Source organism: Acartia tonsa, chromosome 8, assembly GCF_053477335.1.
Source record: "Acartia tonsa isolate MP-2025a chromosome 8, ASM5347733v1, whole genome shotgun sequence".
NCBI lineage: Eukaryota > Metazoa > Arthropoda > Copepoda > Calanoida > Acartiidae > Acartia > Acartia tonsa.
In genome coordinates, this window is record NC_137267.1 from 7,452,013 (window position 1) to 7,468,503 (window position 16,491).

General features: G+C 34.5%; 1 protein-coding gene across 1 annotated transcript; it reads right to left on the reverse strand.

Moving 5' to 3' along the window:
- Positions 1-761: 761 nt before the first annotated feature.
- Positions 762-16,342, reverse strand: Vps36 (vacuolar protein sorting 36). Its single transcript, XM_080168904.1, has 13 exons — positions 16,130-16,342; positions 13,493-13,582; positions 12,729-12,785; positions 11,049-11,156; positions 8,841-8,900; positions 6,312-6,409; positions 5,307-5,391; positions 4,365-4,461; positions 3,742-3,835; positions 2,451-2,511; positions 2,085-2,159; positions 1,496-1,567; positions 762-953 (listed from the first exon to the last, which is right to left on the reverse strand). Exons 1-13 carry the CDS (start codon positions 16,190-16,192, stop codon positions 819-821), a joined length of 1,095 nt encoding a protein of 364 aa, XP_080025030.1. The 5' UTR covers positions 16,193-16,342; the 3' UTR covers positions 762-818.
- Positions 16,343-16,491: the final 149 nt, after the last annotated feature.

A 16,491-nucleotide genomic window follows, 5' to 3' on the forward strand; every position in this document is an offset into this window, starting at 1 on the left:
AAGAATGATTTTATCCCTAATAACCTATCCTCTCAGTCTAAAGATGAAGCCTATACACCAGGTTTACGCAAATGTGTCAGAACTTCCCCCCCCCCCTTACTAATGTGATAAATTCACTGGAGTGAAACTAAAGTCATTTTCTTTATAATTTATTTAGAAATTTAGATTTGATGTAAAATCCCAATGAAAATAGACAAGCTGTAGTAAAGGGGGGGGGGGGGGGGCGAAAGTGACACTTTTTGAAACCAAAACTAAAAGTTAACAAAGGAACTCAACTAAAAAAAAGAGTTACAGGTCTGAGATTTTGCATGGCAGTTGCTTTAGAGGGGTACAATATGGAACTGTGAAGAAACGGCGGCGCAACCGCCGAAAACCGCCTTTTCCCGCCGAATTTTTTTTGCCTTTTCTCGGCGGTTTTCGGCGGTTGCGCCGCCGTTTCTTCACAGTTCCATATTGTACCCCTATAAAGCAACTGCCATGCAAAATCTCAGACCTGTAACTCTTTTTTTAGTTGAGTTCCTTTGACTTTTAGTTTTGGTTTCAAAAAGTGTCACTTTCGCCCCCCCCCCCCTTTTTAGTTAAAAATTTATACACTACTAGTCTTGAAAAGACCAATCAGAATTCAATACAGTACCCAAAATTTTTGAACCAACGAATAAGAAAACGTTGTTTTAAAAATTTGGTTACAAGAGTATTTAACAGTCTATTGTCCACTCCATCAAGATGCCCACCAAAAATGGCAAAAAAAAGTTTAATAACAATTGCAGAAGTTCCTTTTATTAAGCAGCCATTCTAAATATCGTAAGAAACACATATAATTAAGCTAATACAAGATCGTTAAATTTATTAGGATAGTAGACAACCCCGTGAATGCTCTGGTCCACAAGAACATGACCGTCCACAGCAGCGGAGTGAAGACGCTCACCAGCCAGCAGCACAGACAGCTTCAACTCCTTAAATCAAACAAACTTTATCTTGTATCTAAAATATCTAACCAGCTCTTGCTAAATTATCTTAACACTAGTGGCTATTGTAGGAGAAAAGTCCATTAGGTCATACTTTAATATTTTTTTGTGATTTCTCTAGGGAAAGAGGAGGTACCCTCCCCCAAATTAGTTATAAACCTTCACAGGACCTATGCGAAGCTATATTGTAAAGGAGAACCATATCGCGCTTTAGCAGTTTACGAGATCATAATTATCAGACAGAAGTCACATTCTTATTATAAAATCGAATTTAGATTAAAGATATGCCAAAAAAAGTACTCTTTCGGGAACAAAATTAGTACTTACTTAATCAAGAAAAATCATTTATATGTTCCGAATACGAAAAACTAAACAGTTTCAAATATCTATATATTTAATATTTTTACTTTGCAGTAACGAAAAACATAATTTTACAATTTTTTCAAAATAAAGATATTTTATTAGAGGAGAGTGTAAGATCTTGCAGTTGTCATGAGAGTAGCTGCGCATCTAAATATAAAGAAACTTACTTTTGCAAGTTGGTCGGCAGTTAATCTTTCAAATGCTTCCACGAGATATACTATTTTCTTTAGATATTCCTCCTAAAATAAAAAAAATTAAACAAAAATCACTTAAAGTATAAATAAAATTGTCTTAATTTCGTGTACCAGAAGCCAAATTAAAATGGAGGGGAATCTTAGTATTAAACATTGACAAGTTTTAGTCTATTTTTGGCTTTCAACAAGAAGTGGAGAGAGTATTTTTTACCTATGGGCGATTTATCATGAAAGGTTGGAGTTTCCCTCCCCAAAAATGTTAATAAACCTGTCTTGGACATGAAAGAATCTTCATTGCATAAAAGGACCATATCGGTTCAGTAGTTAGCGAGATACACGCACATACACATTCTGTTACTCTTATATAATGAATATCCTTATAATAAAGTAACAGTATGTCTGTTTGTATGTTTGTACCGAAGGATTTCGCTAACCGCTGAACCAATCAGGTTCTCCTTTACAGGGTAGCTTCTCATAGGTCCTAGAAAGGTGTATAACTATTTACTCCCAAGAGTAATCACTCCTAGAACCCCCCCCCCCCCCAAAAAAAAACAAAACTTACTTCAGTAATATTACTAGACTTGAGAACAATAACTCCGCTATCAAATCTCTGCATAGTAAGAGGTAGGTTCAGGTCCTGATACAAAAAAAATGTAATAAAACAAAACAATACCTATCTAGCATTTTTGCATCTAAGAAAGGGTATTTCAATAAAATATAACAACATACTGATATACAGTCAAAAACCTTCAAAATTCCGCTAGTACGACAAGGAATTTCAGGCTATTTTCACATTTTCAGAATTCTCAACGAATTGTCAAAATATTGTTGGATTGATCCAGAACGGATTCGGATTGCCATCCCTTAACACGACCAGTGAAAAAAAATGAATTGTAGAGTAGTTTTGATCTTTTAAAAAAATACCTACCTTTAACATTTTACAGGCTTGAATTAAATCTTCTGGCGAAACCAAAGCTAATCCTCGAGCTCTACAAGATAAGGTAAATTAATCCTTAAAAGTAATAGGATCTGTGTCTGTATGTACCGAATGATCTTACTAACCACTAAACCGATATGGTTCTCCTTTACAGTATAACTTCTTATAGGTCCTGGGAAGGTGTATAGCTATTTAAGGTGAGGGTACCACCACCCTCCAAAGAATATCGCCTCTGGGACTTAGTCAAATTTTTGATCAAAAAATACCCAGGTGGGTTACAAAAAATGACTAAGTCCCAAAATGTTTTGACACTTTTTATTTTTATATAATTTTATTTCCCCCTTCCCCTCAACTCAAGTGCCCCCAGAGGCCTCTTAAACTGACAAAAAATTGATAAGTTGAGCAATTAGTTAATAAAGAATTTTTAACAGATAACGGCGGTCCATTGGTTTCAGATATATTTTACTTAATACCCAAAGAATTTAATAGTAAAAAAAAAAGAACCATAGTAGATGAAAACTTTTATTCATCAAGTCCTTACACATTTACCCGCATTTTTCAAAAGAAGATATTGTTATTTGTCAACCACATGAATAGAGATTATTATTGTGTTTATTATTTATTATTTAGTATCAATGATGTATATAAACTTAGGCTGTATGTAAATATTTATAATCTGTCATTATCACTGTATTTTAATATGTCGACTGAAATAAATATTTGATGTTGATGTTTTGTTTGATTATTTTAAACATCTTTATTATTAGGGTGGGTCGATTTGCATGCTTTTTTGGATTTTCACATTTCTACACATTGGCAAGGGTTACTGGGCCAATATAAAACCCTGTGAAACTTGAATGGGGTTTTGTAATCTACCTTCAAAAAACCTACCAAAATAAACAGTTTTGACTAAATCAACTGTTTTAGGTACTTAATTCGATCTTATTTGAACTAGGATCAATATTTTTCAAAATAGTTTTAAGATTCGTAATCAGCATTTTAATGTGGTCATTTTGATATGCAACATGCCTGTGTTTGAAGGAATTATAATTTTTGGTTTTATAAAGGGGCGGGCAAATTTTTTACCCCCCGCGCGCCCGTTGTTATTAGATTACAAAACCCCTTTCAAGTTTCACAGGGCTTTATATTGGCCCAGTAACCCTTGCCAATGTGTAGTAATATGAAATTCCAAAATCGACCCACCCTATTTATCATACGTGATTTTGGACGAGAATCGAACCAATCACTTGAACAACAACAGACGAAAAGCGACAATACGTACCTGTTGACACGCACGTAGGCATCTGTGAGGGTCATCATTCCCCCCGCCTCCTGAATGGGCTGGTCTAACACAAGAAACATCTCTTTAGCAAGACCTTAATTATACATGATGTGTTATTGAAACATGGAAGATTACGATGACAGTCTACTAGGTATATTTCCAAAAAATTTAGCTGAAAACAATGAATATAACATTTTGGTAGGATAGGTAGCTAATTTAACATCAATATGAAAAAAAGGCAGGGCTAAATGGAGAGCATTTGTCCAGAGCACGTGATTGAAGAGTAACTTTGCTACACATATATGATATGTAAAAGTACTAGTTAGTCACACTAAAACTCAGGGATCTTAAGGGATAAGACAATCAACAATATAAATAAAATGATCTTTAATAAATTGCCTCTTCTGAAGAATAAAATATTAGTTGGAAGTTTAGACACTTCTTTTTTACAGGAATAAGGTATAACTAACAAGCGAATAAATCTAAAATAATATTTGGGAGGCAGATAAAAATGTCGTAAATAATGCCAAGTTTTGCCCCCCCCCCCCCCCCACGACAGCTGAAAATCACGTATAGGTTTAGCGATTAATATATCAGATGTGAGTACTGAGTAATAGGATTACCTTGATAATATTTTTTATCTGAACCTGCAGAATCTTTAGTTACTGGATCATCTACACCCAGGCTTAGCAGGTAGGATTTAAATTGGATTGTTTCATCCTAAAAAAGAAAACAAAAATGTAACAGAGGTGCATATTCTGCACAAGATTAATTTTATTCCTTGCTAAAAAATATTTCATTCCTCTCCCCCCGCCCCCACTCTAGTATTTTTCCCCAAGGAAGGGGAAAAACTGGATAAATGTTTTCAACAATGATAATTTTATTCATCTTTTTACCCCTTTTATGAAACAAAAATGGAAAAAATGTTTACAGCTAATAAAAGGGGTGTATATTCTGCAAATTTAACCCTGCTAAAGGGGGAGGGGGGAAATAAAAAAATATGTTGTTGGGGGGAAAAAATTAAGAGAACTGAAAACCTTTTTTCTCCATTTTTTTTCCTTTGTGAAAAAAAACTAAAAGAATATGTGGGAAAGGGGGATAATATGAATAAAATAAAGAGTTTTGAAAATATTTTTCCATTTTCCCCTTCCTTGCTGAAAAAAAAATAGAAAAATAATAATTTGCAGCAGGGGAAAAAATAAATCTTGTGCAGAATATACACACCATTGTAAAAAGCAGAAGATACCTATGTTCAATTATTATATTTTACAGATTTACCAACTTTAAACATTCAAATTGAGATCTTAAATTGTAACAAAATCAACGTCTTACTACCCAGGGATCTCAAGGGATAAGACAGTAGACGATAAAATTGATGTACATCCCAAATGATTTTAAGTCTGCCTTTCTGAAGATTTTAAATAAATGGTTGAAAAGTTTTGACATTCCTACAACAAAACAACCAAGATTTAATACCAGTACCCAAAGTTTTGAGCCCAGGAAAAGACTTTGGGTAGCAGATCAATTTACGCTCCAATGTCCCCTCCCTCCCTCCCTGGTCCTACCTCAGTAATGTCTCCTTGCTTGTCCCGAATTTTTGTGGATATTGATTTGGCCAGAGACACCATTGGCTTGGCCATTCCTATCAACCTAAATTAAGTTTATACATGTGACTGCGACTGACTGGATCACTAAGCTATAAGTCGATCTTGTTCAGGTTATAGTAGTTCGGCAGGGGTGTATATTCTGCACAAGATTCATTTTTTCCCCTGCTGATAAAATTTTTAAATTTTTCCCTTCCTAGTTTTTTCCAGTAAGGGAGGGGAACAAATGGAAAAAAAGTGTTTTTAGTTCTCTTGATTTTTAATTTTTTTCTCCACTCAACCACATATTCCCCCCCCCCCCTTTTCAGCAGGGTCAATTGTGAAAAATATACACCCCAGTTCGGTGAATTTTTGAGATTGCTAGCAGCAGTGTAATGTATATATCATCCCTGGGATCAGTATTTCAATGGGTTGAAAACAGCCTAAAACCATCCCAAGGCTTAAATTAAAAATGAAATAGTCTAAAACCACCCCAGGACCTATGTGAAAAAACCCTAAAAAGAAAACTTCAGTCAGTTCAGTAGTTGAGATCTTAAGCTACAGGCAAAACAAAACTTACTACTTTATGTAATAGGATGTGTGTAATGTGTATGTGAATGTATGTTGCCCTAATTCTTAGAAGTTAGGATTAAGATTCACACGAAAAATTGGAAGCAATAGTCCTTTGGCTAATCTTAGACTGGCAAGCCTTACGCACAGCTACGTTACAAGCTGACCAGCATGGCAATTCTTGTAAAATTAAAATTTTGGTTCATCAACGCATCTCATATAGTGTAGAGACAATAATAATAACTAACTTTGTTTAAAAGTTTTTGCTTTTAAAGAAAACAAGATACATCTTCGAAAGATATAATATCTTTATTTACATGCAAAAAAAAGAAATATTTCAATATTTTATGACGTGGCTTTCATACCTAAATAGCATGTAACCAAAAATGATAAAAAATACCATTTGAAATAACCTACCTATCTAAATCTTGAAAAGCTTTAGAAATATTGCTAGAGTCTGACGCTGCTTTCTGTTGTAACTTTTTCTCTATACCAGCTATCCCAGATCTTATTTGCTGAAAAATTAAATTATTAAAGTCTTTTTTTCTATGTGACGTCGCTATATCTCAATGTAAAAGTAAAAGGATGTCTTTGAGTGTGTCTCTGTACTGAAGGATCTCTCTAACCGGTGAACCGATATGGTTTTTTTCTTACAATGTAGCTTCTCTTAGGTCCTGGGAAGGTTTATAACAATTTTTGGGGAGTGCAACACTCATGTTTCGTATTGCAGAAGCTAGAACAAACAAATTTTCTGTGGTTATCAATTATTATGGCACTATGTTCCAGCGATTGACAAAAAATCGTTTTTTACATTTTAGAAAATACACTTTTAAACTATTGTTTAGTAATATACACAAGTTTTTGGAAATAAAGCCGAAATAATTAGCTCTTTACTATGAAAAATAAAAATTTTATGTGTAATTATACCAGAGGTATGGAATTAAGTTCCTTTTCATCATTGTTAACAACTATTTTTAAGGTCAACTAAACTACATTTCAAATCAGTGTGGACCCTTTATTTTTAAAGCTATTTTTAAGTATTATATATTTTTGGAATCAGTATGTAATAATTTAAACGTTAAGCCTTTAAAAGAAGTCAAATCTCCATTTTTTGTTGTAATTGTAGATGGTTTTCTAAGCATACCTGATTTCTGTAAAATAGACAATTTTCTTGTAATGAAAATTTTACGTTTGGTTCCAGATATCTTAAGCGCAAAAGAGCGCAAGCAAATCCTCTTACATGGTGATATTAGATGTATGTATAATATCAGAGAACTTACCCTGTGTATGCGAAGCTATGCGAAGTTTGTTTTTTTAAGCCCTAAAGATACTGGGTCTATAAAAAAATAACAATTTTTTAAGATATAAAAGTAATTTATTTTCTACTTATTTTAAACACATATTCATTTAAACTAAAAGTAAAGAAAAGTTTTAAATAAAGATTATCCCTAAATGTCAAGGCTCTTATCTGAACCATTTTACCTTTTTTATTGGAGGGGGGGGGGGGGGGGGAATGCCCCACTTATATCCACATCTGAACCCATTAAAGCTAAAAGTTTAAAAAAATTTATGTCGTTTCCTAGTTCAAATATACATTCTTATTTAATTCTTTAGCATTATTTACTCCTTTCACCATTTTATTAAGCAACCTTTTTCCAAAGGTGCTTTCATACTTTTTAAAAAAAGACAAGTATAATTTTTTAAGATAGAAAATGCTTCCTTTCAAGTAAATTGAAAATAAAATGCAAGTCTTACATATCCTTATAATAAAGTAACAGGATGTGTATCTGTCTGTACCAAAGGATCTCGCTAACCGCTGAACCGATCGGGTTCTCCTTAACAGGATAGCTTCTCATAGGTCCCGGGAAGGTTTATTACTATTTTGGGAAGATAAGTAACGTATTTTTTTTTAAATTCTAAAGTGCCACTAGAGGCTTCTAGGGGCGTAGCCGCTAGTGAGAGATTTATAGGGATTAGACAATGGCCGAGAAATTAATGTACATTCCCAATGCAAATACACAAAATTGCCCCTTCTATAAATTACAATTAGTGATTGAAATGTTTGGACACTCAACTAATAAACCAACCAATCAAAATTCAATAAAAGTCCCACAAATTGTTATGCCTACAAATAAGAAAACGCTATTTGGTGAATTTGGGGACTATTATAATAAACAGCCCATTTTCCCCTCCCTCCCTACATATACACACAGAAAAGCAATAAGAAATAGGCTCATCTCTATGTCAACTTTAGATTAGAAATCTCAAAATATAAATTTCGGCGGCGGCGGTCGGCGGGAAAACGGCGGCAGATTTTCATATGATTTCAGTAGGTCATACATACTTGTTAGAAAAGCTAATGTTTAAAATTTGAAGTCTATAGGTAAAAAATTGCGGTCTCAAGAGCTGTTTAAAGATTTCTGAGGGATCAGGACCTGCAGGATCATACCTGGACCCTGAAATTGACTTAAACACTTAAATTTGATATTGGTATGTACTGGTATAGGATATTTTAGTATTTGGTAACTTAAAATGCTTAGTTTAAGACAAACTAAATATTTTTGCTCTTTACCTGTATGACCCTGCCAGGTTTGTTGGCATCCTGTGCCAGCCAGGATGGAGATATTTAAAATTTCGCCATTATATTGAAAGATATATGGATACTTATTGCTATTTGAATAAAATTTCATCAAAATTTTAAAATATACACTCTCTATGATTTTTTGTCATTTTTTGGCTTTTCTGGAACACGGTGTATGGGGGGGGGTGGGGTGGGTGTTGACCACCTTTAAGAAATGAACAAAATAGATGCTAATAGAACCATACATATAAGTTTTTTTAACATAAAGAATGGGTCTATTTCACAGGCACCTTATCAAAGCTATTTACCCCAAATTCATTTCCTTTACCCCCCCCCCCCCCTTATTATTATCTCATATATTTTACCTTTCTGGCAGGTGTAGGACGAACTGTTTGTTTAACAATCCATTTCTCGTCTCTGATAGCCTAACAAAAAAAACAGTGAGTTTTTAAACAAATAGAGGCTGCGTAGAGGTAGAGGGCAGAAAAATGGATTAAAACAAACCTAAGATGTAAAAATAAAATTGATAATAACCAAACCATCCTTTCAGTTTTGTAAAGCTTCCCTGATAAGAACTCATTCAGTTAGCGGATTTTTAAGGACAAACAAACAAAAATCTTAAATGATATGATTCAGAATTTAGATGGATAAAAAAAAATATGGTAGAATATTTGGTGGGGGTATTGTGATACTTTGATTCGACCTTCCTAAAGAAAATAAAAGGGGTAGTTTCACGAAATGCATTTGAACAATATAGCGAACCGCATATTTTATCCTGGTTAAATGGTTAAACTACATTTATATGGCATATATTTGAAAGAATTTCAATTTTCTACCACGTAGTTTTTAAAATATCAAGACTTGAAAATCGTCTTTTTAAAATGCATATATTACAAAAAGACAATTTTCAAGTCTTGATATTCTAAAAACTATGTGGTAGAAAATTGAATTTATTTCAAATATATGCTATATAAATGTAGGTTAACCCATTAACTAGGAAAAAATATATGCGGTTCACTAAATTGAGTTCAAATGCCTTTCGTGAAACTACCCCTTTTTCAGCAGGGTTGTCGAATTGGGCACTTTTTTTGATATTGGGCGGCCCAATTGCCCAAAAGGGTTTTAGGCGGGTTTTGGGCGCCCAAAAGTGGTTTTGGGCACCCTTTTTGGGCAAATGTCATAAAAAGCATATAAAAAGGATATAAAATAGCCTAAAACCATACCTAGACTTATTATTAGAAATAAAATAGCCTAAAACCATCTCAGGACCTATAAAGGCTCCACTGCACTGGAAAGGAGAACCATATCGGTTCAGCAGTTAGCGAAATCCTTCTCTAGATACAAAAAAGCATACTAATTTATATAGTTAACTAGCGGCTACGGCCCTAGAGGCCTCTAGGGGCACTTGAGGAGGGGAGAGTCAAATATTATAATCCAATTATTATATTAGATTTAAAAAGAAAAAGTAAAAAAAATTTGGGGGGGGGGGTGAGAATAATTTTTTTTTTTGAGGGGGTGGGTGGGTTTCCTCCCCCCGATTTTATTTTTAGTTTAAAAAAATTTTAAAAAAAGTTTTTGAGGGAGTGTAATTTTTTCTAGGGGCGATTTCTCTTAGGAGGGTGGTGGTACCCTCCCCCAAAATAGTTATAAACCTTTCCAGAACCTATGAGAAGCTACCCTGTTAAGGAGAACCCGATCGGTTCAACGGTTAGCGAGATCCTTCGGTACAAACACACAGACACACATCCTGTTACTTTAGTATAAGGATATCACCCAAAAAATAGGCCCGCCCCCCCCTCTTTTTAACCCCCTTCCCTTTTTCTCTCCCCCTAAAGGGGGGGGGGCCCAAAACTGCCCAAAAGGACCTTATATTGGGCGGCCCAAAACCGCCCGCCCAAAACTGCCCGCCCAAAAGCGCCCGCCCAAAATGACAACCCTGCCTTTTTGGTGAAACTGAAACGTTTCATTCGATAAACTGATTGTAAAAATTAAAATTTTAAGAAGGGGCAAATAGTTTCAGATACACAATCCTTCATTGGTTGACTGAAAACTTTGGATGCTTTTATCAAATGCATTGGTTCAAAGGGGGGGGGGGGGGGGGGCGAAAGTGACACTTTTTGAAACCAAAACTAAAAGTCAACAAAGGAACTCAACTAAAAAAGAGTTACAGGTCTGAGATTTTGCATGGCAGTTGCTTTATAGGGGTACAATATGGAACTGTGAAGAAACGGCGGCGCAACCGCCGAAAACCGCCGTTTCCCGCCGAATTTTTTTTTTTGCCTTTTCTCGGCGGTTTTCGGCGGTTGCGACGCCGTTTCTTCACAGTTCCATATTGTACCCTTATAAAGCAACTGCCATGCAAAATGTCAGACCTGTAACTCTTTTTTTAGTTGAGTTCCTTTAACTTTTAGTTTTGGTTTCAAAAAGTGTCACTTTCGCCCCCCCCCCCCTTTGCAGTGTCCAAACGTTTAAACCAATAATAATCAACAGAAGGGGTAATTTTGTTTTTCATCTTTGGGAACATTCATCAATTAATCATGCATTGTCTTATCCCTTAAGATCCCTGATCCAACCTGAATAATCTGCTGGTTCAGCTCTTCAACTCCGTTTTTCCCGCCAATTCTTGTGGCACCGCCGTTGGTTAAATTTAGATAGATTTTATTGCTTCGTAGAAAACCTCCTTCCTATTTTCATATAATTTCATCAATCAATAATAATACAATATTAGGTACTAGCGACTAAAGTCGACCTCATCCCATTTTAAATTTGAGTTTCAAAAGATAAAAAATATTTTTTAGGGGGGGGGGGTGGTGTTAGTTGAAGACACCCTCCCCAAAAATAGTTTAAAACCTTTCCAGGACCTATGAGCAGCTCCACTGTAAAGGAGAATAATATCGGTTCAGCGGTTAGCGAGATCCTTCGGGACAAACTAAAAAACGCTTACTACTTTATATAATAGGATACCTACATAAAGTTTTGTTATTTGATCCTTTGGGGCTCGGTGACGCTTCGGGTACAAGTCTTCTCCAAGCAATTTTGAACATACTCTGCTTTTTAATTGTAGTGTAACGCGCTTAATCGCCTAGGGTATTTAGTAAGGTAACAGAGGGGCGTCGTAGCTCAGTGGTAACGCACTGAGTTGCGGTGATGAGGGTTCGAGTTCTAGTCCCCATGTTGCAACTCGAATTTCTCAGTTGAATACATTCACACAACTTCCCCTGGTTGTGTAAGAAGGGAGATTGTTAAGTGGTTTGGATACTTAATAGTCACGTACATAATATCTGTAATACCCTTATCCCAAGCTCCTCTGCAGAGAGCGTCATTCATTACGGTGTCTTAATTTGGGACACCTGCCATACTCGGCGAGGGTGAGGTAATGTAGAGTAGCTCCCTTAAGACAGTGGGTCAAGGCATAATGTACTTGAGCGTGGAGCTCGATAGCCATAGTGGCTATACAAAAGTGTTTCGTCCTTCTCCATGACTACTTAGGTCCAAACACTAAGAAACAATGGCTACACAAACAAACAATGGCTACACAAACAAAGTAAGGTAACATCAAATTGACAACCAACCCTTTGATTGCACCACCTTTGTGAAGAAGTCCTCACTGTGCATGATATTGAGTTGCGCCTGTTTTTTGCCAAGGCATACCCCTAGTCTAACTATTCATGTCACGCTCCTAACATAACAGCAATAAGAACCATATTTAACTTCTTTAGTTAAGACGCGGTGTTGGGCCAAGATTCGAACCTATCACCTTCCCGACAACGAGAGGATGCACTACGTGTTGACTGTCGCGAGTCAAACCTTTTGTTATTTGCACGTTATTTCACATCAGAGTTGTAAATAAAATAATATTCCTCATGTTTGAAAGGTTTTGACTCTTGGTCACTAAGAAACAATTAAGAAAGTTTAATGCTGTTACACTAAAACTATTCCTTACTAGTTAAACTGATATTATTGTCACTATGACTACAACAAAGTATTTGATGACAAAAAGATATTTCTCGCATCGTATTATAAACACCTTTCCGCGGATATAGAATGTACAATAATAAGATAAAAACCAGTTTTTTTTTGTCTGTGCCTAGGTTTGAATCTTATAATTGTACATTTTTCGTAGACATAGTTTTTTCGTATGGATAAGAACCGGTTCTAATCCACCAGATTCGAATGAATAAGAGAAGTTCTTAAATAGTCCCAAAACACTTTTTGAATAATCATATTAATGATTTTATTATTGATTGATTTATTTCCTCGTAGTTGGCAGTCTTGATTGAAGAAAGTAGCAAAGATAATTGACGACTATTCTAAAAATATTAAATTGAAGAAGTTTAAATGTTAAAACAACTAAAAATTGGACGATTTTCCACAAAGTGAAATAAAATAAAAATGTGTGCATATATTAGTTTTAATTTCGAAAAGTAGGTATATTTTTAAGGTCTTGGCTCATAACTAAACGCGTCTTCACCCTCCCCCCCGGGCCCCCCCCCCCCTCAAGATCTCATATTAATGTTTAAAGAAGTGAGGTATAGTACAGGAAGGGAGGGAACAATGGAGTGTAAATTACACTGGTTACTGAAGTTCTAGTTCTAGTTGGATCAAAAACTTTGGGTACTTTATAATGAACTAGCGGCTACGCCCCTTGAAGCCTCTAGGGGCACTCAATGTAGGAAGGGGAATAGTCGACCTCGTCCCATTTTAAATTTGAGTTTCAAATGAGTAAAAAAAATATTTTTTTTTTGGGGGGGGGGAGGGGGGTGAAGACACCCTCCCCAAAAATAGTTTAATACCTTCCTAGGACCTATAGGAAGTTTCACTGTAAAGGAGAACAATATCAGTTCAGCGGTTATCGAGATCCTTCGGGACAGACAAAAAACGCTTACTACTTTATATAATAGGATTGTAATTGGTTAGTTCAAAGCTTTTTAAACAATTATCTTAATCTTCAGAGGGTGTCATTTTCATCAATTTATAGTGCATTGTCTTACCCCTTAAGAAACGGCCAGGTATGTACCTTGTTATAGATTAATCTATGCGTAGTAAGCTCTATACTTCCATCTTCGTGTAGGGTTTTACCATCTCCATCGTAAAGCTTGGCTTTATCCTAAATTTTTAGATATATTCTTATTCGCTAAATATAAATGAAATAAACAATAGGGTTGGGCCTGATATCCGGTTTGGCCGGATATCCGGCCATTTTCAATTTTCGACCGGATACCTGACATAAAAACTATCCAGATGTCGGATATCCGGCTGATTTCTAATGCCGGATATCAGGCCGAATATACGGTAATTTGCCGATTTATCGGGCCATATTCAATATCCGTCCGGATACCGAATATCCAGTAATTTGCCGTATAACGGGCCAATTTCAATATCTGGCCGTATACCGGATATCTGGCATTATAAATCAGCCAGATATACGGTATCCGGCCTAACAAGAGCAAGGATGACAACATCCATAAGTAGAGAAAAACAAAAATAATGTACTGACAAAAAGACAAAATAAGATATAAAGCAGATGTTAAGTGATCATAAAAAGAGAGAGAAAATATAATACGTAAAAATAAAGGTAGTAAATGACGAAACCTTTACATATAAAACTTTAGAATTATTTCTTTTGTAGCACGATCGACAAACAGATTTATTCAGGGGGAGGTAGGTTGTGCGAAAATTTCGTTGTGAGTTGAACGATAAAATTTATGTTAACTTTAAACTTTTTTGTCTATAGGTAGTTCTTTTCAATAAGAAATACACATATATAGTGAATATTATCGTTCTACTACTGTTTTTAAGCCTAATCTGGAAATACGGCTCCGGCTTCAGCTCCGGCTCCTACCTTAAAATTAATATATCAATTTTTGTTCATTATTGAATTTGATAAAATAAAAAAAATAACATAAAATATTTTGCTTTTATTTGATAAAAGCTATATAAAAGTAGAAGGATGTATGTCTATTTGTTAAGTAACAATAGTTTTTCAGTTCATTATATGGAAATAGACGGTTGCCAAATTATAATATTACTTTAAAAAATCATTTTTAGCTAATCTAGAGCCGGAGCCGTTTTTAACTAAAAATACGGCTCCGGCACACTGCTTAAAACTCACACCTTAACGGAATTTTAGCACAACCTACCTCCTCCTTTTTTATTGGTATATTGTTGTCCTAAGAATTTTCATTTCTAAAATTCAGATAAATAGGATAATCATATCAAACAAAATAGTTGTATAAAAGTAAAAATTGTGATGTTTAAATGGACGTACGGACTTTCTGATTTATTATAAAGTTGCTACACTAAGGAAATAGGACTTTTATGTTTGAAATCTACAGGACATTTTTAACATTGAATAATAAAAGAGCTAAATGTGACGTAAGGACGTACAGACCCTTATTAGAGAGAAGGCTAGCGTTTAAGAAGTAGGTTCATTAAAACATTCTAAAATCAAAATTTTATTGAAAATAGGAATATTTATTTCTCTCATCGTATTATGAACAGGTTTCCGCGGATATAAAAACTGGTTTTAATCTTATGATTGTACATCTTTATATTCGTAGATAGCTGGATATAATATGATGCTAGACATAGTAACTATTTTTTGTATGAATGAGAAACGGTTCTAATCTACCGGATATTATTCGGTTTTGAATGCATACGAGAATATTTATTAACAGATATAAAGAGATGTCCAAATTGTTTCAAGAGATATCTCAATATCAATATTAAGATATCAAGTCGAACCAACAAATTTGAAATTATAATATAGCTATTAGCAGAAACCAAAAAAGAAATTGATTACTAATAAGTTACCATAATAGCATTTACCTACTAAAAAACAACAATTAGAAATTCATAAACAATTCGAGAAGCTTAAAAAAAATAACTTCAAAATTTTCAAAGAAGTTTATTATTGATCTAGGATAGGTCTTAGGCTATTTGCGAAGGATTCAATTTCCCCCTAAGAAATAGATAAAAACGATAAAGGAGAACCATATCAGTTCAGTGGTTAACAATATCCTTCTTTGCAGAAAGATTGATACAGAACCTGTTACTTTTATATCCTATTATATAAAGTAGTAAGCTTTTTTTTTGTCTGTAGCGAAGGATCTCGCTAGCCGATGAACCGATATGGTTCTCCTTTGGAGTGAAGCTTCTTATAGGTCCCACGGTGGTTTTAGGCTATTTATTTTTATAAAAAAGTCGTTGTAAGGTTTTAAGTTATTTTTCTGCACTTTCATGTCCCTTCTAATATCCCTAGATACTAGGGACGCAGCCGCTAGTAAGGATATAAATAAAGAAATTGCATTAGCATTATTATTATATCTGTGTTATTTTGTTACATGTAATATTTGATTAAAATAGAACTTCTAAACAAAGAAAGTTATAATATAATCTATGTCATGTTGATATTCTAGCTATCCAAATGTCCACTCATAGACATAATGTCTTGATGGTAATGTAAAATAGCTTTTAACAAGGATGACAACATCCATAAAAGCGAAGCCCTGAAACGGTAGGACAAACGAACATTACTACTTGTAGAGTAGAGTGTCAGAACTAAAAAAGCAGAATATTAATGCATACATACATTTTAATATCTACGAAAACCTGATTACATTACGATGCGATAAATAACTATTTTAAATCTTACAAGTTGGGTGATTTTTATCTCATTGTCCAACAGTACATCTGGGGTATTTCTCCAGGTTTCCATCTTCAATGCTACTCAGATCAGGGGGAGGGGGAGGGGGGGTGATTTTCAAAATTGTTTCCCTCCAATTGGAGAGTTTAATCTATTTGGTGATATTATTTGTAGATAGGGGTTTCTTTTTTCTTTCGATAATTTTTAATATAACATTTTTTACATTTTTAAATATCTGAAAAATTGTCTACTAATGAAATCTAAAGATGCTGATTAAAATAAGAATTCTTTTATATGATGTTAAAATTGACATAAATAAAGATAAACAAGTAAACCTTTTCTTTATTTAGTCATTTTAAAAGAATCATTAA